At 42.2% G+C, this 27,002-nt stretch overlaps 1 protein-coding gene across 4 annotated transcripts in view; it reads left to right on the forward strand.

The window, feature by feature from the left end:
* Positions 1 to 23,713, forward strand: part of ARHGEF12 (Rho guanine nucleotide exchange factor 12) — a 77,437-nt gene extending 53,724 nt beyond the window's left edge. For all 4 annotated transcript variants that reach the window (XM_013187181.3, XM_066981374.1, XM_013187183.3 and 1 more), the window contains 21 exons: positions 842 to 947; positions 1,173 to 1,385; positions 1,847 to 1,976; positions 2,297 to 2,332; positions 2,965 to 3,119; positions 3,392 to 3,538; positions 4,310 to 4,395; positions 6,270 to 6,395; positions 7,190 to 7,304; positions 8,735 to 8,835; positions 9,091 to 9,168; positions 10,597 to 10,672; positions 11,084 to 11,251; positions 11,758 to 11,845; positions 12,704 to 12,793; positions 12,945 to 13,021; positions 13,404 to 13,631; positions 15,510 to 15,995; positions 17,669 to 17,985; positions 18,734 to 18,806; positions 19,419 to 23,713. In XM_013187181.3, the coding sequence (XP_013042635.3) occupies positions 842 to 947; positions 1,173 to 1,385; positions 1,847 to 1,976; positions 2,297 to 2,332; positions 2,965 to 3,119; positions 3,392 to 3,538; positions 4,310 to 4,395; positions 6,270 to 6,395; positions 7,190 to 7,304; positions 8,735 to 8,835; positions 9,091 to 9,168; positions 10,597 to 10,672; positions 11,084 to 11,251; positions 11,758 to 11,845; positions 12,704 to 12,793; positions 12,945 to 13,021; positions 13,404 to 13,631; positions 15,510 to 15,995; positions 17,669 to 17,985; positions 18,734 to 18,806; positions 19,419 to 19,429 (2,907 nt within the window). In that variant the 3' untranslated portion in view covers positions 19,430 to 23,713. The remainder of the gene's footprint in view (positions 1 to 841; positions 948 to 1,172; positions 1,386 to 1,846; positions 1,977 to 2,296; positions 2,333 to 2,964; positions 3,120 to 3,391; positions 3,539 to 4,309; positions 4,396 to 6,269; positions 6,396 to 7,189; positions 7,305 to 8,734; positions 8,836 to 9,090; positions 9,169 to 10,596; positions 10,673 to 11,083; positions 11,252 to 11,757; positions 11,846 to 12,703; positions 12,794 to 12,944; positions 13,022 to 13,403; positions 13,632 to 15,509; positions 15,996 to 17,668; positions 17,986 to 18,733; positions 18,807 to 19,418) is intronic.
* The last annotated feature ends 3,289 nt before the right edge of the window (positions 23,714 to 27,002 follow it).

The raw sequence follows: 27,002 nt of genomic DNA on the forward strand, positions 1-27,002 counted from the left end.
TAAACGTTTCACGTATTACAATATTAAATAATTTGAGGACCTCATTAAAGCTGTCAGAACTCAGGACCTCATTAAACCCATCAGTCTGTTGGCCAGTATACTTAAGGTTTTTTCTTGAGAAACTTGCCCAAAACCAAAGGCTTTGTGGTGCAAGAAAGCTACTCTTCCTGCCACCCACACTCCCCTGTTTATAGAATGAATTTTTTCACCAAAACTCAATCTCCATGGGTGTATTCAGTGATCTCCCACGGCGTGGCCATGTGTCTGGTCACAGCAGCTATGTATCTTCATCGATGTTCAGCCTCCTTTGAATGTTAAGGCTGTCGTGAGCAGTTCTGCACTGACAGTGTGAAAAGTTTTGATTGAGCATTAGCAGCCTTTCTGACGTGATTTGCTAAGTTGTATTTTTCTTCCCCAGATTAGAGTCTGTATGCTTGTGGCAGTTTGGAGTCACAAGATGTTGTTCTTCAGAGAAACAAGGAGCTAGTGGTCACTGTAAATGGGTGTCTTGCCCTAGGGAAGAGAGTGGTTTCTGGCTCCCGTTAAGTTAAAACCAGGCTGTGTGAGTTCTTGCTTTTAACAGACGCATCTCTTAAGATGCTGTGGCTCCCTGCTGCAAACCCTGGTACCACTCGCAGGCTGCCTGTACTGTCTTTGCCTGGTATGCTGCAGGATGCTGACCCCTGGGTAACTTTAAAACCCGCTTTATGACAAATAAACTTTTCTTGTACCAAACTGCTGCTGCTGTTCTGAAGAATTAGTCAATATCTCAGTAAATAATTGAGCCTGAAGAAATGAGTTTACTGTTTACTCTGATTTTCTTTGTTGTATATTAATGCAGCAAAGTATCAAGAAAGAGAAAGAAGGAGATGAAAAAGGAAAGAGAAGAGGCTTTCCTAATATTCTGGGCCCACCGAGGAGACCAAGCCGACATGACAGCAGTGCAAGTATGTCAGACAAGGAAATGTATGTACCCCCACTACTTGTATGAAAGCCAGTTAGTCTCTGCTGTTTAACAACAACAACAAAGACTTAGTAAAATTTTTGATTTTAAACCATGTTTTTAACGATAGGCAAATCTTAATTAAAGTAGTTGTCCTGAAATATTTCTTTTGGTTACTGGGAACAGGTAAAAGCTCTTTCAGCAATGTAATGACTCTGTGTTTCTTTAGTTGGCAGAGCCATGGAAATACAGAAGCAGCGCCATCCGAAGCACTTACCTACAGCGTCTTCTGTTAGCCCAGAACCACCAGATTCTGGCAAGATGCGCCAGAGCGGGTCCTCCAGTGATGGAACAGATGCACCCTACGCACCTGCCAACCCAATGTCTCCTTTGGCAACGGGTCCCTTTTCATCTCCAGAGGGAAGCAAGGACAGTGAAGCAGGTTAGGATGATACTACTGAAGAGGTACTATTGAAAATTGTGTTGTGAATGGGATATGGAAGGCACACTTCTAATGCAAGAAGCCTGACAAATTGGGACATGTTTCTGTGTCACTAGACATGATTTTCCTGGGTGCTCAGTCATGTTTTCTGACTTAGTCTCTGGTTTAAGTTAGGAAGTCTTGCCATGGCCAGAAATTGTTGTCTGGTGGCTTCTGTCATGGTGGCATTGGATCATCCAACAGGAAAAAAGCATCCCCAGGTGCCTGCCTTTGTAATCACAAGTCAGTATTACCTGGAAACACATATCATGGGGATTTTTCTTACCAAGCTACAAATTCACTTCCTCCAGCTCTAAGTTTAAATGAGGATATGAATCAAGAGGCTATGAAGAGATTGTGAAGTTCTCTTAGGTACTCTAATTTGATACAGTTCTTGACATTTCTTACGCATTTTTTCGTAGGCTCGAAGCAGACTGGAGAAGCACCACCTGCTAATGACTGTGTGGATGGCACTCCCCGCACACCTAATAATACTTTTGAATTCCCATCTCCCTTGGAAAACTTGCCAGAAGAGGAGGGAGAATCTGAGAGGTAACTGAGTGCCCTGCTTGCTTGGAGGGGGCAGTGGCTGTTGGACAGCTGTTGCTGGACAGGCTGGTGGCAGTGGTGGTTTTAACAAGGGGTGGTGAAGCCGGGTCTATAAAACACTAGTCACACCGTTTGCATTAAACATTATTTGTAGAAGAAGGAAATGCTGGTCTGTGTCCGCTCTCGGGAGGGTGAGGCTGAGAGGTGGACAAAACATTGGGGTTAGGAGGTTAGGCCTTTACTCTGAAATTATGCTGAATGTCTGAGTGGGGCGAAGTTCTTGCGTGGTTCCCTCATAATCCCTTTCTTTCTTTTTTTTGCAGAGTTGTCGAAATGGGAACACCAAAGCCTTTTCGCAAGTGAGTGTGCTTATAACTGTTTGAGCTTCACTGAATTTATTGAGATTTTAATAGGTTATAAAGCTGAATGCTGCAGCGTTCATTGTTCTGAGGCAGTATGATTGCCTGCCTGATCTTTCCTGTTCTTAAATAACTCATATATGAAAAGAGACATTGGCATCTGTGTATAGGACAGGTGGAGCAGATCATATGCAGATAAACCCTTTGATCTATGGGTGAAATATTTTAAGTGTTTTATCTACTGATTTGAATTGATGGGCTATGGAATTGTGATTCCCAGGTTTTCTTTTTAAGTGTGTATGTTTCTGTTAGCTCTGTATCTGCAGATAAGCAGAGAAAAGAAATTGTAACCTGCCCTTTCACTGGCTTCCTATTTGATCTTAAGCAAATTATTTTATCTGTATCATTAAAAGGAGGTTTATGAAAATACTGTAAGAACAGATATTCACTCTTAGTTGTCCTGTAAAGGGCAAAATTACAAAATGTGTTTGTAGCTTCTGACATATAACAGCTTACCGGAGAGCATATTCATAATGCTTTACAACTGCTATGTATACTTAGATTTTTCTCTTCTTTCTTCCTTTACATCCATGCCTAAACTGGGAGTTGCCTGACCTACTTTTTCTTCTTAGGATGGACAGTGTCGGTTTTGCAGATGTACAAAGTGAAGATGAGCTGTTTGATTTTGACACGGACATGGACCCTCCCAACTGGCAGCAACTCGTGAGCCGGGAAGTGTTGATGGGGCTGAAACCCTATGAAATCAAGCGCCAAGAAGTGATTAATGGTGAGATTAATATTTTTCCCTAGCTCACCAAGTGCAAAGTTAAAATCTTGTCTTGCAGAGCTTTCAAGTTCTTAACATCTAAAACAAGGTCTCTTGGTCTCTTTTCACCAATCTGTCCAAAGTAGTAGCCATGTATTACTTTTGGTTTCCAGAGTTCATGTGTGTGAAACTTTTATTTGCTACTGAAAAGTATCCTGAGATGAGACTGATCCCACATTGCTACACCTCTTTAAGTCAGTAGTTAACAATCCTGCCCTCCCCTCTCTCTTCAGAGCTGTTTTACACCGAGAGAGCTCACGTCCGCACTCTGAAGGTTCTGCATAATGTTTTCTACCAGCGTGTCACCCGGGAAGGGATCCTGAACTCCAGTGACAAACGGAAAATCTTTTCAAATCTGGAGGATATCCTTGGGCTTCATGGTAAGAGTAGCTGAGGTGCTTCTCAGCTTCGCAGTCTCAGCTGAAATTCAGGATACAAATATCTGAAAAATGTATGCAGGTGAACAGGAAACAAGAGGCAGCTTCCTATAACACTTATTCCTTTCTCACACAATTCTCCCATTTCTAATTTACAAAGATATTTTGATAAAGAATGCATGAGTCCAGTGTTTCAGATGCTTGCTTTTTTGTATCTGTTTACGCAGACTCTCTTGTGCTCGTTCATGTTTTGATGAAAAGAGCAATGCTTTGATGAATGGTCTTTGTAGGCCAATGTTCAAAAAGTTGTAACTGTTGTTGAAGCAATTATGAAAACAAGTGAAAGGATTGATGTCTTGCAGGTGGTTTTGAAGGGTCATCCTTTCTAATTGTTTAGAGAAAGGGCTGTTCAGAGTCAGAATTTCAGCTCTGCCACTGAATAGTAAGTTGTAAAATGTTAGGCAGGTGGCTTGAAGTGTGTTCTACATTTTTCTTGTGTTTTTAAAAGGTCAGTGATATTGAGCCTTAGGAAAGATAAGACTGGAGAGGTTCTTAGGGGTCATTTGAATACAGGTGAGATGGAAGTGCAAAGGAGGAATATAACATTTTCGTAGATATTCTGCTAAATTTATTATGTTTCAGGACACTTTAAGTAATTGAAATAATTCTAAGTCTAGTCTTTTATTCAAATTGGTGTTATTTTAAAATAAATGCTGAAAATCAAACACAATTTAATTGATATTAATAAAATCTCCTTTTTTTTTTCCCCCTAAGTTGCGTTGAACGATCAGATGAAAGCAGTCCGAAAAAGGAACGAGACTTCTGTTATTGACCAAATTGGGGAGGACTTGCTTTCTTGGGTAAACTCCATTTTTTATACTTGAAAATATGTTTCATAAAATTGCAACTAGAGTCAGAGGTTAATGAAGGTCATTCCCAGCTAATAGGAACTGAAGGTCTGAGAGTTGTCATTTCTGTGGAGTCAACACAGAGCTAGAGAAAGAGGGTTGAAAGAAAGCAGGAACAACTCATAGGATCTTCATTTGTCTAGAGACAGAAGTCATTTAAAGAAGAAAAAAAACATTGTCTCTTGATGTGTTGGTAGAACAGAAGCTTAGTTCTGGAGACGTTAACCGAGAGTAGGATTTTGAAAAATGTAATAGCACAGTTTATTGCAATAATATCGAAATATGCCTTGTGTTGCCTGTGGTGCAGTTGAAGGTATTTTAAAATACTGTTTTCCAATCCTAGAATTTACATAGCTGAACCTCTTCAATTTTGTAGCACTGTTGCAGGCATCATTTCAGATTTCTGAGATCCAAATGACAAGAGCAGGAATGATATAAATTCTTTAAAAAACAAAAACCAAAACCATCTCTCTTGGGAGTCTTACGTTTTGTTGTTTGTTTTCAAGCCTACATAATTTAGGATTGAAGATTGATCTGCTTATTCTTTTCAGCTGTTCATGCAGAAGTCTCTTGTGAATTATTATTTTTTTAATCCCACTACTTGTCTAGTATTTCAGAAAAAAGAAAAGAATGAAAATCAGACATGGCTAGTAGAGGAACACCTCCAACCCTTTCAGTTCTCCCCCGTGTGCTGTGAAAAGGCAAAAAATACCTTCTGCATTCATTTTTGAGCAAGCTAGAGCAAGCTAAGCGTTACAGATTGATAGTTATATTTTTTGACTAGTGTCTGGCTAAGTGGCTGAAACAAAACAAACAAAAAAAAAAAACAGGATCTTGTTCTCCAGAGTGAGTATTTTCAGGAGTTACTATGCTGCATCACAGATTGGGTAGCAGGAATGGGAAAAGTTGGAGTGACAGATTAGCCATCTGTCATCTGCGGCACATTTCTCAGCCCTGCTCATGGCTATCATTTTCCCCAGCCATGTTTCTGTAATATTTTCATTTAGGAAACAAGATATTATGTTAAATTTTGGTCTTTAAGAATGGGTATCCCTAAGAAGCAAGACCTTTGGTCTTGGCTTTGCTGGCCAACAGTGTGGTAAATAATCCCTTGTCATTCATCTGGGTGCAGTTTTTTCCACTTCTCTTACAGCTAACAGTGGAGACATGGCACTGTATTCTCTCCCTGAATCAGCAGTGCATTTATAGGAATGATTGGATGTGGTAGAAGCTGGAGACAGGAGAACTGTAGAGTTTGACATGTAAGGGGTTCCTCAGTAGACGGGGAAGACAAACCCTTAAAACCAGGATGTTTAAAATGCTGTCTTCCATAGAAATGACTTCTCATATATAGATAGAACTCAAAGGAACAGCACAAAGCTGTGCTAGGGGAGATTCAGGCTGGATATTAGGAAAAAAAATATTTACTGAGGGGGTGGTCAAACACTGGTCTTTGTAGGTCCCTTCTGTTCTATTCTGTTCTATTCTGTTCCTGTTCTAACCTGTTCTATTCTGTTCTATTCTGTTCTATTCTGTTCTATTCTGTTCTATTCTGTTCTATTCTGTTCTATTCTGTTCTATTCTGTTCTATTCTGTTCTATTCTGTTCTATTCTGTTCTATTCTGTTCTATTCTGTTCTATTCTGTTCTATTCTGTTCTATTCTGTTCTATTCTGTTCTATTCTGTTCTATTCTGTTCTATTCTGTTCTATTCTGTTCTATTCTGTTCTATTCTGTTCTATTCTGTTCTATTCTGTTCTTCTATTTTATCAATGGCACATGCTGAAGGTGGGTCTAATTTTGACTTTTTGTGGTTTTCTGGCACAGTTTAGTGGAGCAGCAGAGGAGAAGATAAAACACGCAACTGCCACGTTCTGCAGTAACCAGCCCTTTGCTCTAGAGGTCATAAAATCGCGTCAGAAGAAGGACTCTCGTTTCCAGACTTTTGTGCAGGTGAATTTTATGCAAGGGTTTGATCTGCCTGAGGGTGCGGCTGATGGCCAGTATGGGATAATGAAGGGCTGTAGATAAAGTTGTTATCATTAATGAGATTATGCTTAACATTGCCTTCAGATTGGGATCATTTCCAGCACTGTATTTATCTCTTCTGATCGTTTCTGGAGGGAGGGGACTGCATAATGTCCCTTTGCCATGCAGGAAGGAAAAGCTGTCCTAGGCAGGAAAATCGCGTGTCACTTGAGGTGGCTGTTTCCTAAAGATGAGTACCTCTGCGGGGAAAACTGCTTATAGCAGTGCAATTTTGAAGCATGCCACAGTCAGAAGACAGATGTTGTACACCTATTCTGCCCACCAGGAAAGGGATTCGAATACTTGTGGCATTTGGAGAGGAGAACATTATCTTCATTACCACAGGCTGGGAAGAACTGCTGTAATATGAGGGTTGACGTTATTTTGAAAAATGTACTGTAGTTTTGCTATAGCTTGAAAGGCTAAACTGATGTCTTCCCTGTATGGCAGTGACTGAGATTGATTGGTGATAGCACCGGGCCTCTGTGAAGTAATGAGGGAAGGAAGCTGCTGCTTTTGTGATCAGCCTTTCCTATATGTAATTGCAAATGGAGAGGGGATGTGTTGTCTGAATGATAGATCTTGGCATTTCTTGTCTTGTATTTAATTACTAGAAAGTGAAGTAATAGACATTTATGTGATGAATAGATGTTACACGTTCAGGTAATTATAGTCTTAATAAAAATGACAAATGTAGTTATTGTGCTGTTTAATTTTAGGATGCTGAGAGTAATCCACTGTGTCGCCGGTTGCAGCTGAAGGATATCATTCCCACAGAGATGCAGAGGTTGACTAAGTACCCCCTTCTGCTGGATAACATTGCTAAGTACACAGGTAAAGCATTTCCACTAGGTAGCCCATGGTTGGTGGTTGCATCACAGCAGGTTTTCTAAGCAAATGTGATTTCAAAGCATGTATTGAAGTTCAGTTCAATTTTATGGGTCACTGTCTGTTTTCATTGTGACCTCACTGGAGAGCAAGTTAAAAACAAAAAAACTATTTAAAAAATCCAGTCCTTGTTTCTCAATTAATTTTTTTTTCCTTAGGGGAAAAAAAGGGGGAGGGTGAGAATTGCATTTTGGAATAGGTGAATGGCAGTCCATGTTGGGTTTGAACACTTCTAATACCGTGTTCAGTTTTGGGCCCCTAACTACAAGAAGGACATTGAGGTGCTGGAGCGTGTCCAAAGAAGGGCAACAAAGCTAGTAAGGCTAGTGAAGGGTCTAGAGATCTAGTCTTATGAGGACCAGCTGAGGGAACCAGGAGAAAAAGCCTAGAGAAAAGGAGACTTAGGGGAGACCTCCTTGTTCTCTACGGCTACCTCAAAGGAGGCTGCAGCAGGGTGGAGGCAAAAAGAGGATTAATAGTACTGCAAAATGCCTTTACATGTTTACTAACAGATACCTGCTGCAGTCTAATTTCATTACTCGTAAAAAATATACTGCGCTTACAAGTTCACTCTAAACATAATTAAGAAAGCGTGTGATACTCCATTATCCTTGATGTCCTTGTTTATTTGCCAGTTAACTAAATGCATAATGTGGCTCATGGTAGTGAGAATTGATGGGGTTCACCTATGTCTATTTGTGTATGATCAAGAGACATTGGCTGGAAAGGTGTCTTTTGTTTGTTCTTCCTGTAGTGCAAGACTGGTTTTTATAGTAAGGCCGCATGTATGTAGCCAGAGATATATATTTTTTAAGCTGTTAAAATAAATACAGGGTATCAGGGTGGAAAAGGCTATTAGGTAGCAACTTTTTGATATTCTCTATTATATTTTCTTTGTTTCTCTCTTCCAGTGTAAATAAATAAAGAATTGAATGCAGAAGCCAGTGGTCACTTGCTGAAGCAGCCGCTCAGCAAAGCTGGGTCTTTGGCTAGCTGTCTGTGTGTGATTTCAAGCATCTGTCCCAATGCTGTCTTTGTACCACAGTGGAGTCTTAGTAAACTTTTTGTGTTACTCAGAATACTTCACTGATTCATGTTTGTGCAGTGAACAGTTGTCGTAAGCCCTTTAAAAAAGAAATATAAAAAAGTGCAGTCTGGGATGTCTGTGGTCATCATCAGAGTAGGGCAGACGGAATTCTCTCCCATCACAGATGTGTTCCCGTCATTTCACCTTTGAAATGGAGTGCTTTTATTGATAGGGTGTTCTGCAGATTTGAGTTCCCTTTCTCAAATTTTTGGACGGCAAACTGTGCTAGATTTGTGGCCTTTTCATCCTTTATCAGAGAACGTTATTGTATTTCCTTGTCCTCTTACAGAACTGCCTGAAGAGAAAGAGAAAGTGAAGAAAGCAGCAGATCATTGTCGTCAGGTTCTTAACCACGTGAACCAGGCTGTCAAGGAATCTGAGAACAAACAGGTAGGAGGTGAAAGGAGTGAGCATTAAGGGCTGAAGAGAAAGAGAGATGAAGGGAAAAAGACTGCTTAAGATGGCTAGAATCTCTGTGCTACTGACTGTATATTGTGCTTAAAGGTGCTTTGTGGCCCAAGTGTTCCTATGAGAGCAGGAATCCCAGGCCTTTGGGAACGTGGAAGTATTCATGATTGCTTGCTCTCTGACTCTAGTAGTTAGTTACGCTTATCAAAGTGGCCGTCTCCAATGCATTTTTTTCAGCATTTGGAAGATTATCAGCGTCGTCTTGACCTCTCCTACTTGAAGCAGTCTGAGGATCCCATGATGGATGAGTTCAGGGTAAGTCACGACACTGAAGTAATTGCTCGGTGCACCATTACTGCAACGCTATTGTTCAATTTGTGGCTCTTTCTACTGCAGTCTTCTGATGTACAATCAAATGGCCTTTGGCATATACATTTCTGTACAAAAATTAAAATCATTAGGTTCAGAAGCTTGAATTTTGCTGTATTCCTGAAGAGCTCTGGATGTAACAACATGGTTCTGCACATAGAAGAGCTGATAGAGCTTGTAAGTTGTGTGAGATAAATGTTAAGGGCCTGCAAGCTAATGCACTCCTGTATCACGTAGGAGGTACTTAGAGGATGGTAAATCTTACAGTGGGTATGCCTGTCACATAATCGTGTCTTAGTTGTGCTGTTGAAAATGGGGTGGCCTCAGGGAGTCATTATTTTAGGCTTTAAAAGAAGAGCTGATAGAGGTGCTAATTAGTGTAGGGGATCCACAGGTATAGCCAAGTAAAATTCTAAGTCCATTGCTACAAGTACTGTGGCTCCTATAAATTCTTCCAATTACATTAATAAAGCTGGTTACTTGGTGTCAACTGCTGATAAATGGAACGAGCAAAAACACGCTCAGAGCAAAATTAACTCTAGGAAATTTTCATGTTTCAGATGGATGATGATGTTTTGATACTTTAACCCCATTTCATTCTGACCACTATCTATGTCTGTCTCATGCATAGATTGTGTTGTTTATTTATCACTCCCCTGCCTTCCCCAAAGTCAGCGTGTATCCAAAGACATTTTTATATGAAGACTTCTCTGTAAAACTGTATTATGTAGTCTTCCACAAATAAACTTGCAAGCATTTAGTTAGGAAATGAAGAACTTACTGGCAGTTATGAAATCTTGCTGTTATTGATTGTAGACTCTGAGACTTGGAAGGAATGACTTGTGAAAATTGTCACTTCTACTTGCCTGCAGATCTAAATGTCACAAGCACTGAAATGTCTGAAGAATCCATTGACATTATAAAGTCCATCAGATCATTGGAATGATTTTTATATCAGTGTGTCATTTGTAGGCATACTTGACTTGCAAATAGAGTGCTGAAGCATTAACCTGTTATAATACTAGAACTGCAAACTTTGTATGGGATATTGGAAAAACTCCTCCTAGAAATCAGAAGACAACCTAATGCATTAGGAGCTTGACTTGGAAGGACAGTTCTCCACCCTGGCACTCCCAGTATCTGCAAAAGAGCAGTGAATGAGGAAGAATGACAGCAAACACCTCTCACAAGATTTTGGTTTACAAGCGTACCTAATTCCTGATCCACCTTTCTTTTTCCATGCTGGGTTTAGCTGCTCACTTCCACACTGAAATGCCTATCTGTAGCTTTCCCTCTGAAATTCCCATGCTTTACCGTTCCATGCTTCTATAAAAATTTCATATTGCTACTTTTTTTTCTTTCCCTTGCTGGCAGAACTTGGATCTAACAAAGAGAAAAATGCTTCATGAAGGACCTCTAACTTGGAAGGTTAATCGTGACAAAACTATTGGTGAGTCCTGTTCATCAGCTGATGTAGAGTTGGGTTTGTATGTGTTTGCTGAGAGGGGGGGAGAGAGAAAGCATTTATGCAGTTTCCAATTATGATCTGTACTGCCACCTATAATAATGTGTATGTGTTTCTCAGAGCTGATTAAATTATTCTTGTCAATTCTGAAATGTGCTGGAGTATCATTAAGGCCATGCAGGGACACAGCAGTCAGTCGTGAGATGATCCAATCCCATCTGTAGATCTCTGCTCTAGTTTTGATGAGGAAGATTTGCAAGCTTTGCCTAGAATGGCATAGCACTGATTAGTGCCTCTGCATGAGTAATCAAAAATGCAGCTTTTTTCTTTCTGCAGGGGTGTGATAGAAAACCACGAATCTTTAACTCATTCTGGGTTCTTTTGCGCTCTGTGCAGATCTCTACACTCTGCTCCTGGAGGACATTCTGGTGCTGTTGCAGAAACAGGATGATAAACTGGTCTTGAAGTGTCACAGTAAAATCTTGGCATCAACAGCTGATAGCAAACACACCTTCAGTCCTATCATCAAGCTGAACACTGTTCTGGTTCGTCAGGTGGCAACAGGTCAGTGTAACCAATGGGGAAAGCGAAGGAGGAAGCCAGAAATGAAGATTAGACAAAACCAACTGTCCTCAACTGATCTAGAGTTCCACAGTAGAACATGCAGAAATGCGTAGGCTTAATTCTTGGTTGTCCAACGTCTTGCTCTGTAATGCTGTATGAGCTGTTTAACTTCTCTGCATCGTTAATAACCTTTTTAGGCACAGCTTGAGTTATAAATAGACCTCTAAGTTAAAGTAGTCTGATTTTATTAGATGAAAGGTACTCTAGAAATGCAAATCATTATGAGGGAAAAGAGGGGAAAAATATGTCTCAAAGCAGTTTGAACTAACAGACAAATCTCCCGGACAGAGAAAGATCTGTCTTTGTATGTGATAGCATTATAGGTTTATTTCATGAACTCTTCTTTCACTGCTTCTGGTTGGGGTTATGTCCAGTTCTAGGAATTTTCAGAAAGCTGTGCAGAACAAGGCATCTAATTAAATTCCTCCCTCCCTGTGTTGCTCCAGATAACAAAGCTTTCTTCGTCATCTCCATGTCAGAAAATGGCGCTCATATTTATGAACTGGTGGCACAGACGGTTTCAGAGAAGAATGTGTAAGTAATTGGTTCGGTTCCATCTGCTGTGTGATTTGTTGTACTTGAGAGAACTTTTACATCTGCTTGTGTGTAGTAACTCTGCAGGTGTCCAGGAATTACCTGAGTTCCTTATCTAAGCTTAGCTGAAAACATGGTTATGTTTGCCTCCATGGGGAGTATCCAAGCATAGTATCTACCAGCTTCTAAAAACCAGGGAGAGGGTGTATACACATAAATGAGTGTATTTATATATACAGATACGTATAAAACAAAAAATCATACCCTTGCAATTCTGGTCTTATGTGACTGACTGCCAGATAAGTCACTGAAATCATCCTGCATCTTCCTGCAGAACTGCTTAGTTTTGCAGAGTTTGATACTGGCATCATCAGCATCCACAGTGCCTGAATGTGAGGCCCTACCTACACTTTTTCCTCTTTGGTACAAGTGCTTTTTCTTCCAGTGCATAAGCAGGGCATAGACTTGTACGATATGTAGCAACTGTTGTAGTGTGTCACATATTAAACTATTCAATTCTACGTGAAAGGTTACTTAATGCTTTCATATGTATTTATATATAAATACAACTGCTTCACTTGATGGCTCCTGCTAAGGTCCTGTCATTCATTTCCTTCTGCTGAGTAGTATCCTGGTGAGGTGAGCATTAAGCTGTGTGTTTCACTTGTGGCTGCAAGGTATTACTGAGGCACTGACTGTAACAGGATTAAAAAAACTAACACAACAATGCAACAGGTTTAGTCGTTTCCGTTGATAAGAAAAGCAGTGATGATATTAGCTGGATTTAAAAACTGTTGAATGGAGCAGTAGTCGTTGTGCTTCACATCTTGCATATTTTTATTTGATGTGTTTATGCAGGTGGCAGGACCTTATAGCTCAGATGGCAGGGACTGTAAAAATGGAGAGTGCCAGAAGAGTGATTCCATTACCACAGTCAGGACCTGGCGAGTAAGTAAAAGCAGCTGGGGGAGGAAAGGCTGGTGTTCTTTTTCTGGTAATCCCTCTTCTACTTGAAGATTGTCAGCCAGAGCTCTGCTTGTCATGCAGTAATTCAGATACAGGTGACTAAAAGCTTGTATTCATTCCTTCCTCCCTGCAGAGAAGAGCGTGAAGAAGAGGAGCAGCAGAAGCTCAAAGAGCAGCATGACATTCCTGCCAGTAGTCTACAAAGTCCAGGTAAAACAGTGGGCCAGGTAAAAGGTGTCCGTAAATTTGCTACGTAGAGAACAAAGCCATATTCCTTGTGTCTTGGGGCTCTTTTGGTAGCATTGACATTTTTCTGGAAAGGAGTGGTTTCTTTATGAGTCATGTGGAGAAGAGATACTGAACGCCTTGGAAACATACCTCTTAGTATTTCCATCTCCTTTATAACTTGCTGAGTAAGAATCTTTTTTCCCCAGGAACAAATCAGCATTTTACCAAGCCCATGCTCAAGAACCGTATTTTACGGTGTTTTCAGCAGCACTGTGAAAAAGTTAATGTGAAGCAGAATTTTCTGCAGTTTAACATCATATTTGCCATAGTTGCTTAACGCGAATGTATGTTTTCTATTTACTAGACAAAGATTTGGGCCTAGACTCTTCCTTGATACTGAACGCTCAGACTTCTTCACCCACCATGTCCGAAAAGTCGGAGGTAGAAAGTCTTCTTGTGACAGAAAGACAGTTTGATAAAGTGCAGCAGGCAGACCTGACGCTTAAAGATACTTCTACATGTTATGAACACGCAGCCACCGATTTACCGTCGGTATCAGGAGGGCAGTGGGCATTGGATGCCTTAAGGAACTGTAAGTATCGTGGAGCAGCATCTGGAAGCATATGGTTCGGAGGTGGGAATTGTTAGATCAACCTTATGAAGCGGTGAGCTAAAATAATGCCCGCTTCTATGAAATAAAAATTTTCTCTGTGCTGTAGTACAGCACAGCAAAACAAAGTGGATCTGACACGAAGGAATTATAAGTTCAAAATTCATATACCGAGCCCTTTGGATGCAGGTATCTCATTGTTTTGCTGTGGTTTTCCCATGTATAAAATGAGGGTGGTAATGAATTGTTACTTACTGCCCAGGAAGTGCTTTGATGACAAAATCACATTGCAGAGCTTTGTGCAGTGCTGTAAAGTGCCACGGCTAGTCAGCAGTTTTTTTTAAGAGACGATGCAGTTAGCCTGTGGACTTAACATTCATAGCACCAGAGAAGTAGAGTAGGTGAAGTTGCATGAGTTGCAGAATATGATTCGGCTTTTCTTTGTTTTTTTTTTTTTTTTTTTTTTTTTTTTGCAAAATCATGCAAATGAAGTTGGATATTTTACACAAGCTTGGCGAAGTCTAGGTTCAGATCTTCTGAGAGTCTGGAAGCTGTTTGGGTATGATTAGATTGACACTTGTGTGTATTGAAAGGAATTTTTCCCAATGGACAGATAATTCTGCAAGACTGGTTTTAGAGTTTTAAGCGCTTCCTCTGTTTGGTGGTATACCCTCTTTCAGAGGAAGGATGCGGGGCTCTGCAACCTACCTGATCAGATCCAGCATTCCAGTTCCTTGTGTTTCTAAATATAACTTCCTAAAATTTGAATGAATTCATTAATCCATATCTCTCTCCCTGGCAACTTTGAAATGGACGTAAAGTCCCAGAATTGTACGTGAAGGGAATAGTCTGTATTGCTTCTCTGTGGATCATTTGCTGTTACTCAAATGCAGAGCATTCATATCCTTGGCCCCAATTCCCTCTTCTCTCTCTCTCTTTTTACAAGTAACGACAGTCTTCTGCAATCTAATAGTTTACCTCGGATCTTTTTGATCCATTTGTGCTTCTCCTTTTTATGGGATTCAAAGCCCTCTTCTAATTCTGAAGGCTGTACAAATGTTCTTAGTAGTTGTTCTCAGAGACAGGTGATGGAGAACCTTAGTATGAGAAGTGTGTAAAGATGGTATTAGTGCCTCGCGTCTCGTAACTGCTCAGGCTTCATAGAGCAGCCCTCTAGCAGCAGCTGTGGGTCACTCACATTTTGACAAGAGCCTTCCTCTTAGACTGTCGCATTGTGTGAACTCGCAGCTTTTATTGAGTGCTACGTGAGCTTTGTGAGAACGAGCGGTGTACTTACGCTCTTGGCAGCATCGTATTTTTGTTTTGAACGACGTGTCCTTATTATGAAGTGTTTGGTTGGGTTAATTTGAGAGCTAAAGGAATGTGGGTTGAAGTTCAAATCAGCATAAATTTACAGGAAATTTTAGGGAAAATGTCTTCTATGTTTTGATCTGTTATTTGACGTTGGGTGGCATGTTCTCAATATGCTTATTTCTAAGGTGGGAATCCCCTGTTAGTGCTATTGCTTTTTAGTTCATTTGGGGGCAGGTAACACCCGGGCACTCACCTGCACTACGATTCACTTGCTGGGTAATTTCAGTAGATGATTTCTCTGTTTCTCCTAAGCAAGATGGAACTTGTTCCTGCTGCTTTTGCCTTTACTTGTAAGATGAAATGTGGAGTAAGGTGTTGGTACAATGTTTCAGACCTTTAATTTATTTTTACCCCTGTGCTTTCTACCAAGAACAATAAGAGGGCTGGCTGTTCTGAGATATCTCTGTTTGGCCTTTTTGTCTAGTTTAATCACTGTTAGGGAGAATGTGGTCTGTGAAGCTTTGCCAACATTATCTCTACTTGCAGTGGACTTGCTGAAAAAACTGTTGGTACAGCAGCTTGGCTTTTCTGAGAAGGGGACCCTTGAAGACCGGCAGCGCTTTCCCAGGTTTAGGACCGTCTCTCAAGAAGCCCAAACGGAGAGTGGAAGTGAGCTTGGACTACAGCACTCTGACGATAACAAATTTCACCAGCCTGGAACAGACCGCATGCTTCCAAGAACCGAAACTAATGAATCCACAGCTAGTTATGGCCTCCGGACTTCAGCTGAATCACCAGCTTCAGGGGATGCCATGCAGCTGATAGGGAGAGACCCCAGATCGAGCAGTAACTCAGCAATAGACCGCATGAGTATGAATCTGGAGATCTCAACCGCAGAGCTGCAAGGGGTGGGCGCTGATGAGAGCGGGGAGCATTTTTTTGATGCGCAAGAAGCTCACAGTGATGAAAATCCATCTGAAAGTGAACTAATGGAAAGGAAGGAAGAGGAGGATGTGCAAATACGGATCTCAGGTGAGCATATTTCATTACCTCGTTGAATGATAGGCTGTCCAGATTTGACATTAGAGACCTGAGTTCAATTTTAAATAGGAAATACTAAAGAAAACCACAGTATGTTATCCTGGTGACGCTTCTCTTGCTGGTACAATATAGGACATTTATTTAAAGTTAGTTCTCTAGTCCTTGGCAGTTATTCTAGCCCTGAAAAGGGCTGTGCTTAATGATTTTTTCTATTTCATGAAAGAAGAAACTAAAATCCTGTGGGGTTTAACACACTGTGACAAACTGTATTTACAGAGGTATGGGCACAGTGCAAGCTCTCGATTGCTGTTGGCACTGGACCTTATTGTATCTCAGCTGACCATTGGGACCTATAGAGAAAACACTGGCCCTGAAGGCAAAGCCCTGCCTTAGTCCCTACACACAGAGCCCCCGTGACTCATACTATTTTTTTGTAGCTATTGTGTTGGCTTCTGCTGATTGAGCTTCAGAAAAGAAACTTAGAGTTTAGCTTTGCATTGTAATTGTCTCCAGCGACCTCACCCTCAGTCTGAAGCTCTTAAAAGCTTATCATTATTTCTATTATTATTACATTTGCTATATTTGGCACTTACCTGAGCGGCATCTCAAAGCATCTCTCTTCTACCCTTCAAGAAGGTTGTAGAGCTGTTAACTCAGCAGAAAACTAGCTCCAAGACAGCAGCTGTAAGCACCTTCATGGGACTTCGTGCACTTTGTGTTTGGAAAAGTCCTGTGATTTAGATCAGCCCGAGTGGTGACCCTGCACTAAATTTAGCACACAAGTTGAGGTTTATCTTGTGCATGTTATAACAGAAGTAGGTACTAGCTGGTAGATTCTATATGACTGTTAGTCTTGAAATTTCTTATCTGTGAATATGAATTTATGGATTCTATCATGAGCCAATAAATAAGCCAATTTGTGACCGTCCAAATGCTGCCTTCCAAGTATATATTTGTCTTTCCCTGAATTATGGAAACATTTTAAATTATTAAAACTGAGCCAACAACTTGAAGCATCTAATTTACTTGTCACCACTTATGCTGTTTACTTTCTTAACTGTGCAGGGACATCAAAATTAGATTGACCTGTTTTCAGTCAGTTCTGCTTCCACATGCTAGCTTTGCTGTAATATTGTAGAGAAATTATTCAATGTAGTGCTATTAGTAGGTGCAGTTGTGAATGTGTTTCTGTCTGTAATTGCTTTGTTTTTTTAATTACCTTCAGCAGGCTAAATTTTGAAGCTAACACATCTAAAGGGGTGCTCAGTACTGTAACCAGTAAGTGTAGGTTCCAAATCCAGCAGTCTGGTTTGTGGGTACCATTAATATTAAGTGCAGGTTTTTCAGATGTTATATTGGATACAGAGAGTTTGGAAAAACAAGAGGGGATGTGATTAGCTCGTCTAATCACGTAACTTTCAAACTGCAGTGCAAAAACCAGCCTTGATCTGTAAAGTCCCATTCAGAACCAAGCTAGTCTGGTCTAATATAATCACTATTCTGTGTAGTGTTCACAAATGCTTTTTCTTACCCATTTTAAAATGTCTCAGGAGATGGGCCTTTCACCACTTATCCTTCTTAAAGTCTGCTTAAACTGTCTACAGGTCAGTGGTTCTCGGTGATTATGGAACTGAGGTGTTCGTAAAAATCTGTTCTCTTAACAGGAAATTATTTGATCCTTGATGGATATGGAACGGTGCAGGAGAGCTCCACAGATGAGGAGGTATCATCTCTAGTTCTCCAGTGCACTGCAGGTGGCCACACCTCTTTGGACTCTGCCCAGCAGCAGCCTCTTTCCCCACGGGACACGCAGTCGGATGGAGGAAGCTCCCCGTTTGCCGAGGAGATGCTGGTCTCGCGCTGGGGGGGAGTGGAAGAGTCCTGCTCAGTTGTAGCAAGCCCTCACTTCTTGTCTTTAGAGTCGCGTGTGCAGATGATGCAGTATATTCAGAAGATAGAGAACAACCTTGAAAAGTTAAAGGTATAGTACGTTTCCATTTGCAGTATCAAGAGTTATCGTTTTCTCTAGATTTTCTTTTAGAAAAGAGTTTGAAAATAATTTTGCGGAGGAAGGCAGGCAGTTGTGCCTTTTTATGTGTTCGGCTCTGGAAGCTTTCGAAGGAGAAACTTGGTGCCATTTTGCTTGCAATACGTTGAGGGGCTACAACAAGCTACTAGTTGTAGAGGCAGGATGCATGTATAATACTTTGCATTTGGAGAGATTCCTCAGGGGTAGGACAAAACTGCATGTCTGCAGCAGTGGAGCTTTGAAGGGACCACTAATGCAATGAGTATGACTTACCGACACATAAAGGCTTGCTGAATCTGTTGCATGTTGTTGCTAATGTTAAAAGAAGGTGGTAAGTTGCAGTAGGGTAATAACGAAGTTTTCAAACTTACTATATCCAAAATAATTTTTTGTATGTATTGGGGTTTGTCCATCCATCACAGCAATTGCTGTACTGACCCATTAAGTCGATAGCCAGACTTTAATCTAACTGAAATTTGAGGAAGAGGTGGAATATTGAATGGGAATGGAAGGCCTAATAAAAGTGCTGCCAAGGGAGTTGAGATCCGTTGTGGGTCACAGTAGTAGCATGGTCGATTCCAGTCACCCGCAGTGCAACTTGTTGTTCCCATTTGAAGCCCTCTTTGTTCACATGATAAAGGAGAAAAAGCCACTTGACTTTCGGTGTTCTTTTTTTTTTGTTTGTTCATGTGTGTTTTAGGAGGTTGAGGAAGACTACATCATCCTCCGTCGCCAAGGGCTGGCTGGATCAGCCTCCACAGGAGAGCACTCAGGTATGCAACCACACCTTCTACAATAGGTAACATGCACCATGTTGGCATCAGACATTAACCACAGAGCACAAAGTCAATTTTTAATGTTTCACACACACACAAAAAGAGTTTCATCTACTTCAGCATCTCTCACAGGGCTGAGACTGTGCTGATTCCAAGAAAGGTCAGTAGAATCCATTGAGATTCACATGTGCAGAGGAGTTTGTTCCTTCCTCTGAAAAGGTTGTTTGCGAGCTCTCTCACCCCTACCTGCCAAAGACCGACATCTAAGGACGTACAACTTCTCTTTCAAAGAAGGCTAGATTGATGTAAAGTCCCAAACGAAGATTTTTGAACATGTAAAATGATTCCAATCTGTCCTTTTTTTCTCCGGGGTGTCTCTGATACTGTGTAAAGTGGCTGTCATGGGGCTTTTTAAATTTGCCTTAGGCATCCTCGAGATGCAACTGCTGGGATTACTAACAAAGGTCTTCAGGTTAAATGTGCTCTCTCTCACATTAGCACGCTTTCTCTGGTAATACTAATGTTCAGAAATGTTAGGCATTCACCTCTCGTTGCACCCTCTCCCTCTCTCACCACCACCCCTTTTTTTTTTTTTTTCCCCTCCATCAGAGAAAAGCTAGTCATGTTTTCAGGAGTGGCTGAAGATTGGATGAAGAGTATCAGGACCCAGCACCTAGTGTCTTCCGTGTGGACTCTGAGACAAGAGGGTTCGGACCATCCAAACGTGAACCATACTCTAGCGAAGTGGGCATGGGTGCTTTTCCTGTGGAGCATCTGCACTATCTTGTCAGTGAGGGAGTCTGTTCTATTCTACTCCTCCTCTCCTTGATACCAGAAATTCATTTTTCAGAAAGAAAAACCAAACCAAATGTACAGAGCTTTGGGTGTAGGATATAAAAATGTATTTAGACATTTAAAAAAAAAAATCAATGTATTTATTTGACTTCATTCCGTGTATCAAAAGCACATTTTAATTTTTTAATCTGCCTTTTTTTTTTGTTCTATTTTAATTGGGTAGTGACAGTTCTAGCCCTTTGCATACAGTACACGCTGCCTCCCACTGCTCCTGAACCAAAGGTCAGGTCTGAGGGGAGAGGGTGTGCCTGTGTGCAGGTGTATCTTTACTTCACTGGACTGGACTCTGCACTCCCTGCTGGCAATCAAACTGCCATGCGAAGAGCTACTTATGAAGGTGTTAGGATGACTTGTGGCTGGAACTATCTATATTATAAAACTGCATGGGAAATACTCATGTCACCACGCGTGTAACGGGAATTTTCCATGCACTAAATAGCCAGGCACTTGGGCAAACTATTTTTCCCCCCCTCTCCAGTTAGAGGTCTCCTTTGTTGACATGCAAGATTAGGCTGGGAGAGGAGAAAGATAGGTTTAATTTTTTTTCTTGACTTTGTTGGCTTTGATCATTGTCTCCTTTGTAAAGTGATAAAAATACTTGGACCTGCAGCACTTTTGTAACTCTTCTCTGGATCAAAAAGAAAAAATGCAAACCCAGAAGTGTTTCAAAGATGTGGGGCAGATGGGTATCTGCCCCTGATTCACTACTGAATGAATAAGGGCTGCCATTTGAGTTAGCCACAGGTACTGCTGATTATAGGGCCAGTAAATTTTAGTACCTGAAAGTATGTCTTGCTGAGGGCTTGGGGTGTTATTTTTTTTATTTTTATTTTTTTTAAAAAACACTGATTTGTGCCAATGTGTTCTAACTGAAACAGAGATGCGCAAAGCAAAGAAGGCTGGAACAGCTCTCTAGTACTTCCTTAGGCCTGTTCTAATGGGTTTTGCTGTTGTAATTCCTTCCAGTCTGGGAACAAGATGGTAAATACCAGCCTACCAGCAGAGCTAGTGCTGGACAGCCTAAGCTTGCTGTGCCTCTGCTCTGGAGTTGGCCCTAGGGCAGGCACCTGCTTGGCACAGGGTGGTTCAAGCTGTCCCCAGCGTCACAGACCTGTAAATCCCATTAACACATCAGAACTGCAATAGCAACTGCGATTGCGTGGATCGTGAAGTGCTGAGAATCTGCCTTTGGTCAGCATAAAGATCACACTCCCTGCTCCATTAAAACAAATGGTTTCTCTTCAGCTATTGGCAAAGAATCAGAGCTCTCTTTTTTTTTTTACTCACACTGGAAAAAAACACAGTTCTTGTTCTTCCAGTTAGAAATAACGCAAGCGATAAATTCATGAAAAGATGGACAGAGGTTGAGCAGAGAGGATTTGGGACCTGATCGTACGATGGAGCCGTAAGCCCTTTCAGAGCAGGGAGGAGTTTTCTCTTTTTTTTTTTTTTTTTTTAGAACCAATTGCACAAAGTGTCATTTGTCACCAGCAGGAGCATTACACTGCCAACACAAGCCAAAGTGTTCTCTTCCATGCTGGCAGGAGCTGCTTCTTCCTTGGGACCCACTAAGGCCTGTCCTGCTGCACCTGCATGAATATACTGTCAGTATTAGCCGAGCGCTTCCTTTCTTACCTGGTGGGACCTCCCCCCTCACCTTCAGCCATACAGTTCCTTTGGTTATAAGCATCTAGACTTCCTCTGATAAGCCCCCGAAGTAGAATGCTGCCTTATGCTGATGTGGCATCTTTTTACCTGATCCTGCCAGAAAAAGAGCTGGGCCGTAGCCGGACTTGGTGTTCAAAGCCCTTTTTTTCCCTGTAGACAAGGACTCTTGTTCTCCCCACCCTCAAATCCCCTTGGTCAGTTGGCACGATGCTGGTCTGGGTTTACACACTCCAGAAACGGGAGCAGTTACTATGACCTTAGCTGTCTAAAAGCTTTCCAGCAGGTTCCCATGCTTGATTGAAAATCGCCATCAAACCGTATTAAATAGCTTACTCTGGCTTTTCAAGACTCCACTGAAAACCAGCAAGGACAGGACCTGAGAAGGCCTGGTTGCTCAGTTCTCTTCCCTTGTAACTGAAGACAAAATCCTTGGCTCTCTCGTTTCTCCAGGTTGCATGAATTTTAAGGTCGCTCAGATGGGCCGTGGAGGGGCGATCGCCCACGTGGCCTCTGACTTTTCCACTTCTGCTTAAGCATTTTGTAGTGTCATCCACCGCCGTGTTGTCTCTTCTCTAAGAGTGTAACGCCAGTGAAAAAGCAAGCTGGGAACGCAGAGCATTCATGTTGCCATCTCATCCTAGCGTTTCTGCCTCTGGAGCTGCTGGAGTGAAGTTCTCCACCGTCCCCTGATGGATGTGGGCCAGGAGGAGGTGAGGTGCGATTCTGTCCCTGTCTCCTCTCAGGATGTCTAAGGGGAAACAGCCTCACTTTCTGCTAGGCTGATGGTGATGGCAGAGGAGCCTTTGGGGCGGATGACACGGGCAGTGTGCAGTGCAGCAGACTGCATGCACGGTGCTTTAAGGAGTGTTAGAGGGGAGCGACCCGTTTGAACCCAGTTGTATGGAAATTGTAAATGTCACGCTGTGCTCCGTCCTGTTTGGGTTTTGTTTTCACCTGGCCTTCTTACGCTACGTCGATCATCCTCACAAATAGGGCATTACTCTAAAAAGATGACGGTGGGGTCAGGGATCCTTTCTCTCCTGTGTGCGGTTACCTGCAATTACGAGGGATTCCTCGTTACTCCCTAGCACATCTACTGTACGGCAGACCTCAGGCCATGGCTTGCTGTGTGGAGGGAGCTGGAACTCAAATGCGCTTTTCAGGATTTTCATTTTTCCCCCTCTTTAAGCCATAAGATTACCCTTTTTAAATTCCAGTTCCCAGTGTAAGAAGGCATTTTAATTTGTTCCTGGCTGGTGATTGTACATTCCCTTTTTCAGACTGGACAGCAGAGCAGGACAGTGATCTCTGGTTTGTTTGCCCCGGCCCCTCTACTCCAGTGGTTTTTGTGTGTTTTTGTTTTTGTTTTGTTTTTTTTTTTTCCTCTCCCAGTATAAGATGAGCAAGGGTTTCTTAGCATGGGAACAAGGATGTAGTACAGCAACCATCTTTCATGTCCTTCTGAGATGTGCTTTCTCTTCTCTGCTATTAAAGGTTCTTCCTCATGGACCAGAAAAAAGAAAGGAAAAAAAAAAAAGGTGGGCTGGGTGCTGTCTGGGAAGGGAAGTTTCCTTCTCCCCTAGAGGGGTAGAGGATGAAATGGCAAGATGCTCTTTGGCCACTCTGGTTCCTTGAACGTGCCGTGTTGCAGGGAGGGAGATTTCTTTAACATCCCGTAGGTGGGATCAGAAGGGAGGGTATGGAACGTGAACCTGAAGAGCTCAGAAGTCCAGGTGGGTTTGGTCAGCTTTCAGACAGCACTATTCCGATTTCCATAAAGCAGATGTTCTGAATTGCAGATACTGTCCCTGTTGTTAGAAGAGGGGTCTGATGCTTCTGCGGGTGGCCCTTGGTTGTGGTCTCAGTGCTCGATGGTATCGGGTATTGTTTTCTCTCTCTGTTCCCCAAAGAAATCCCTGACTTCCCTCCCCGTCCCCAAAGGTGCCAACTGACAAGCAGATGTACTGCAAAAGGGATACTGCAGCCAAAACACTGCTGTTTTGTTTTGAATTAAGTCTTTCGGAGCTCTCTTCATACTAGAATATTTTTATTTTCTTTGTACAACATACAATCATGTACTCTTAACAGAGATTTACTTTAAAGAGAAGAAAAAAATCTGGAAGTATTCTTTAAAAAAATACACAAAAATCTTTATTAATAATCCTGTATTTTTACTGATCATGTTTGAATGTCTAAAAAGACTTTATTGTTCTAATTATCCAGATGTATGTTTGTAAAATAGCTCTTTTATGACTTAGCTGATAAGGTTGTATGTTTCTGGAATTAAATATTGGTCACTTAAAAAAAAAATATCTGTTTTCAGGATCTGGGAAATAGAAAATTTAAGCGTTTCAAATATCATTAAATAAGCTTAAAGGAAACGTGCTTTGACTGCTGGATTTTTTGGGGTGGTTTTATTTTAATTACTTGGAGCATTTGGCAGGACAAGCTGTCCTGACGGGCCAGGGAAGCTTTCATCTGGTGACTTCGCAGGATCTGTAGCTGCTCTGGTAAACGTGGAATGCCCAGTTCTCCCAGTTAGCACCATTCCTGTGCACTGGGGCTCTCCCTGGAAGAGGGAGCCAGAGCGATGCCCTCCTGTGCCCAGGAAGTGTTTGGGCCAGGTGGACAGCTGGCTCTAGGCGATGAGTTCACTGCAAGCACCCAAACCTCATCCTCATCCTAACGTCACAGCACAAGAGAGGGACGTGCCTGGACTTAGCAGGTTCTGCTTAGAGAGCATCTTCTATCGATGTAACCCGTTTTGTGTGGCTCCTCCTAAGGCGGGTGCCCAAGATGGTCCTTTAAAATGAATACCCACAGGAGAAAAATGAGAAAAAAAAAAAAAAAAGGAAAGAAAATAAAAGAATAAAAAGGTGTGGGTGTGGTTTTTACCAGCAGTCTCATAGGAAGGCAGTAATCTGATGGGGGTGTGGACATGGTGTATAATAAGAGTCATGCTAAGCCTGGGCAAAAGAAAGCTCATGAAATCAGAGCAGAGCAGCGCCTGCTTGGGAGCTGCCTTTTAGAGTGGTGGTGGTGGGTTCCTTGCCACATGCAGTCTTTGTTGTATGGGGAGGAATGTCCCTGTGTCTTCCCTTTAGTATGGCCCAGTAAGGAGGAATTAGCACAGAGCGCGAACTACAAGGAACCACAGATCTGCCACTTGGTCTGAGCTGAGAAGGATGCTTCAGGAGGTTCCCCACGGTAAGTGACGTCCCGGTTGCTTTGCACAGCTTGCAGTGCTCCCGTGGCCATTGCACTTGTTTCTGCAATTGTTGGATGTGATTTGGAAGTGGGATATTGCCATTTACAGTGAATTCCTACCTGGCTACAACAGTTTTGTGTTCCCGTAGTTCAGCACCTCACCTGCTGCCGTGGTTGTTTGTAAGTTTCTAGCAGTGTGGTTTTAAATCCAACCAGAACAATTATCCAGGGAAGTTAAGCGAGTTGATTTTATTAACTTACAAGCTTATTCTTGTTTTCAAAACGGAATCTAACTGTTGGGGCACTAGGGGCTGTCAGTGCGTAGCCTTTCAACGTGACGTTAGAGCTCAGTACCTTGCCAGTTTTCATTATTGAGTCTCGCTGCGCTAATTTTTCCCCTGAAGCATAACTGCAAGCGTTTGCTGTTCGACTGGAAAAAAAAAGAAAGCTGCACCTTCGTATCAAATGTCAGCCAGGGTTCGTCGGGCTTAAAGGGTAGTTTGCTCGTGCGTTGTGTGAATTTTTTTCCTTCTGCATGCATTTGGTTTTAAACTCTTTACCTTTGAAGAAGTTTGGTTTCTTCCTGGAAGTTCTTTTTGAGGCTGCCTTTGAGCAGACAGTCTCAAAAGCGTTCACAAAGACAGCGCGTATGTGTGAAGTGATGTGTGCGGCAGAAGGCTCGTGTTTTGCCTGGCTAGACTCCGCTCTGTTTTACCAAGTTGGAGTTTCTAGAAGAAGAAACTTCCCCCTTGTGCTTGGCAGCCCTTGCCTCCTTACAAGATGTGGGCTCGAGCGCCTGCGGGGACATCGCGTATCGGGAGCTTTGTGTTGCGGGAGCACTGGAGGCTTCTCATTCCCAGGCATTTGCTGCCTTTTTTTTTTTTTTCCCTCCACTAGGATCAAACAGGAATTTGAAAGAGAAGCAAAGCTGAAACTTGCCGTTGAGGGAACTTGCAAATTTTTTAATAGGGAACATCTGTGCTGTGAGTTTTGTGCCAGGGCCGCTGTTTTGCTGTGTTATCTGCAGAGGATGCTTTCCGTGAATCCCTGTCATTTAGCAGTGTTCCCATTCTCACCCTTTGACTTCCCTGGTAAATGATGTCCCCGCATTTCTGGTGGTCAAGCCAATAAAAATAATGGAATTTAGAAAAAAAGAAAAAAAAAAATATCCAAACAGAAAACAAACTAAATCAGATGTACTTCTGAATATTGTTCTCTTTTTTTTTTTTCCTTCTGCAGTATGCATGTGAAGCTTCTTGAGAGATTACTTTATTATAATTGGTAATCTGAGCTCTATTATGCTTTCCTAATGATGCCGTTCGTGTTTTGCCTATTTAAATGTTATTTTATATATTCCCTTTACTGCGCTGCTGTAAATAAATGATTCAAAATAAACAGCTGAGATTCTGCTTTGTGTCTTCTCCTGCAGCCTGTGCCCTTGAATCCCAGCTAGGGATGGGGAAGAGCCGTACCGCGTCTTTCAGAGCTTTCACATCCCCGGTCATGGAATTAATCTCTCCTTGCTGCCTGCCACAGATAGGGGAAGAAAACACCAGCGAGGATTCGAGGAGCCTTCCTTCCGATGGCTTCGTGTCGTTTCTGGGTTATGTCTGAGGTATTGCGGTCATGCAGCGTGCTCCCAGAAACGCCGGAGTGCTTGGTAGTGGCTGTGACTATATTTTCCGTGGCAATGCCTGGCACTCGTAGCTGGAGCTGATGCAGGCTTCACAAGACTGATCTCTGGGCCAGAGAGGCTGGAGTCTAAGCGAAGCCGCAGCCTGCTTTGGGATCCTGATTCGCAAGCAGTGCTGACTTTGTAGGGCAGCCCCTGAGCCACCCACCTCCCAGTCGTCCTTGTGAAGTCTCTCCTCGCCTTTACCCAAGGGTATTCACGTAGGTCTTAGGGATGTTTACCTACCTAGAGGTATTTGCTGCTCTTGCTTGCACAGCCACTCATTCCTGGATTATTGGTTTGTATGGTTATTTTTTTTTTGTCCGATTACGGTGGCGGTTCTCTCCTACCAGCACCATCCCAAATGGCAAAAGCCTTTATTCCATTTTATTCCAGGAATATTTTTGGCACGGGTGACTTTGTTTTTCCTGTGGATTGCCTATAATGACCTTTTCTTTTTATCGACTAGTCAGTGCGTTTCAGGTTGTTGCCGTTTTTCTTCCCTGAAAATATTTATGAAGGTTGGAAGAGAATGGAGGTTGCCTAGTCCCTGGCACGTGTTCCCTGCCAGTTGGTCTGGTTATTGTGAAGGCAAATGCATCACCAGATAGATGAAGCCAGGCAGGGCACGGCTCTCAAAAAATTGGAAGCTTGGGTGAGTTTGCTTTGTGTGATCCAACGTTTTCGTGTCAAGTGCCTGAGAGCAATGGCACAGTGTGGGATTGATAGCTAGCGTGTGTCTGCGTTGAGCTGTCGGCTCGGTGACCACTCCAAACTTTTTAGACACCTGT

This window comes from Anser cygnoides, chromosome 21 (genome assembly GCF_040182565.1).
Source record: "Anser cygnoides isolate HZ-2024a breed goose chromosome 21, Taihu_goose_T2T_genome, whole genome shotgun sequence".
In the NCBI taxonomy this organism is placed as follows: Eukaryota; Metazoa; Chordata; class Aves; order Anseriformes; family Anatidae; genus Anser; species Anser cygnoides.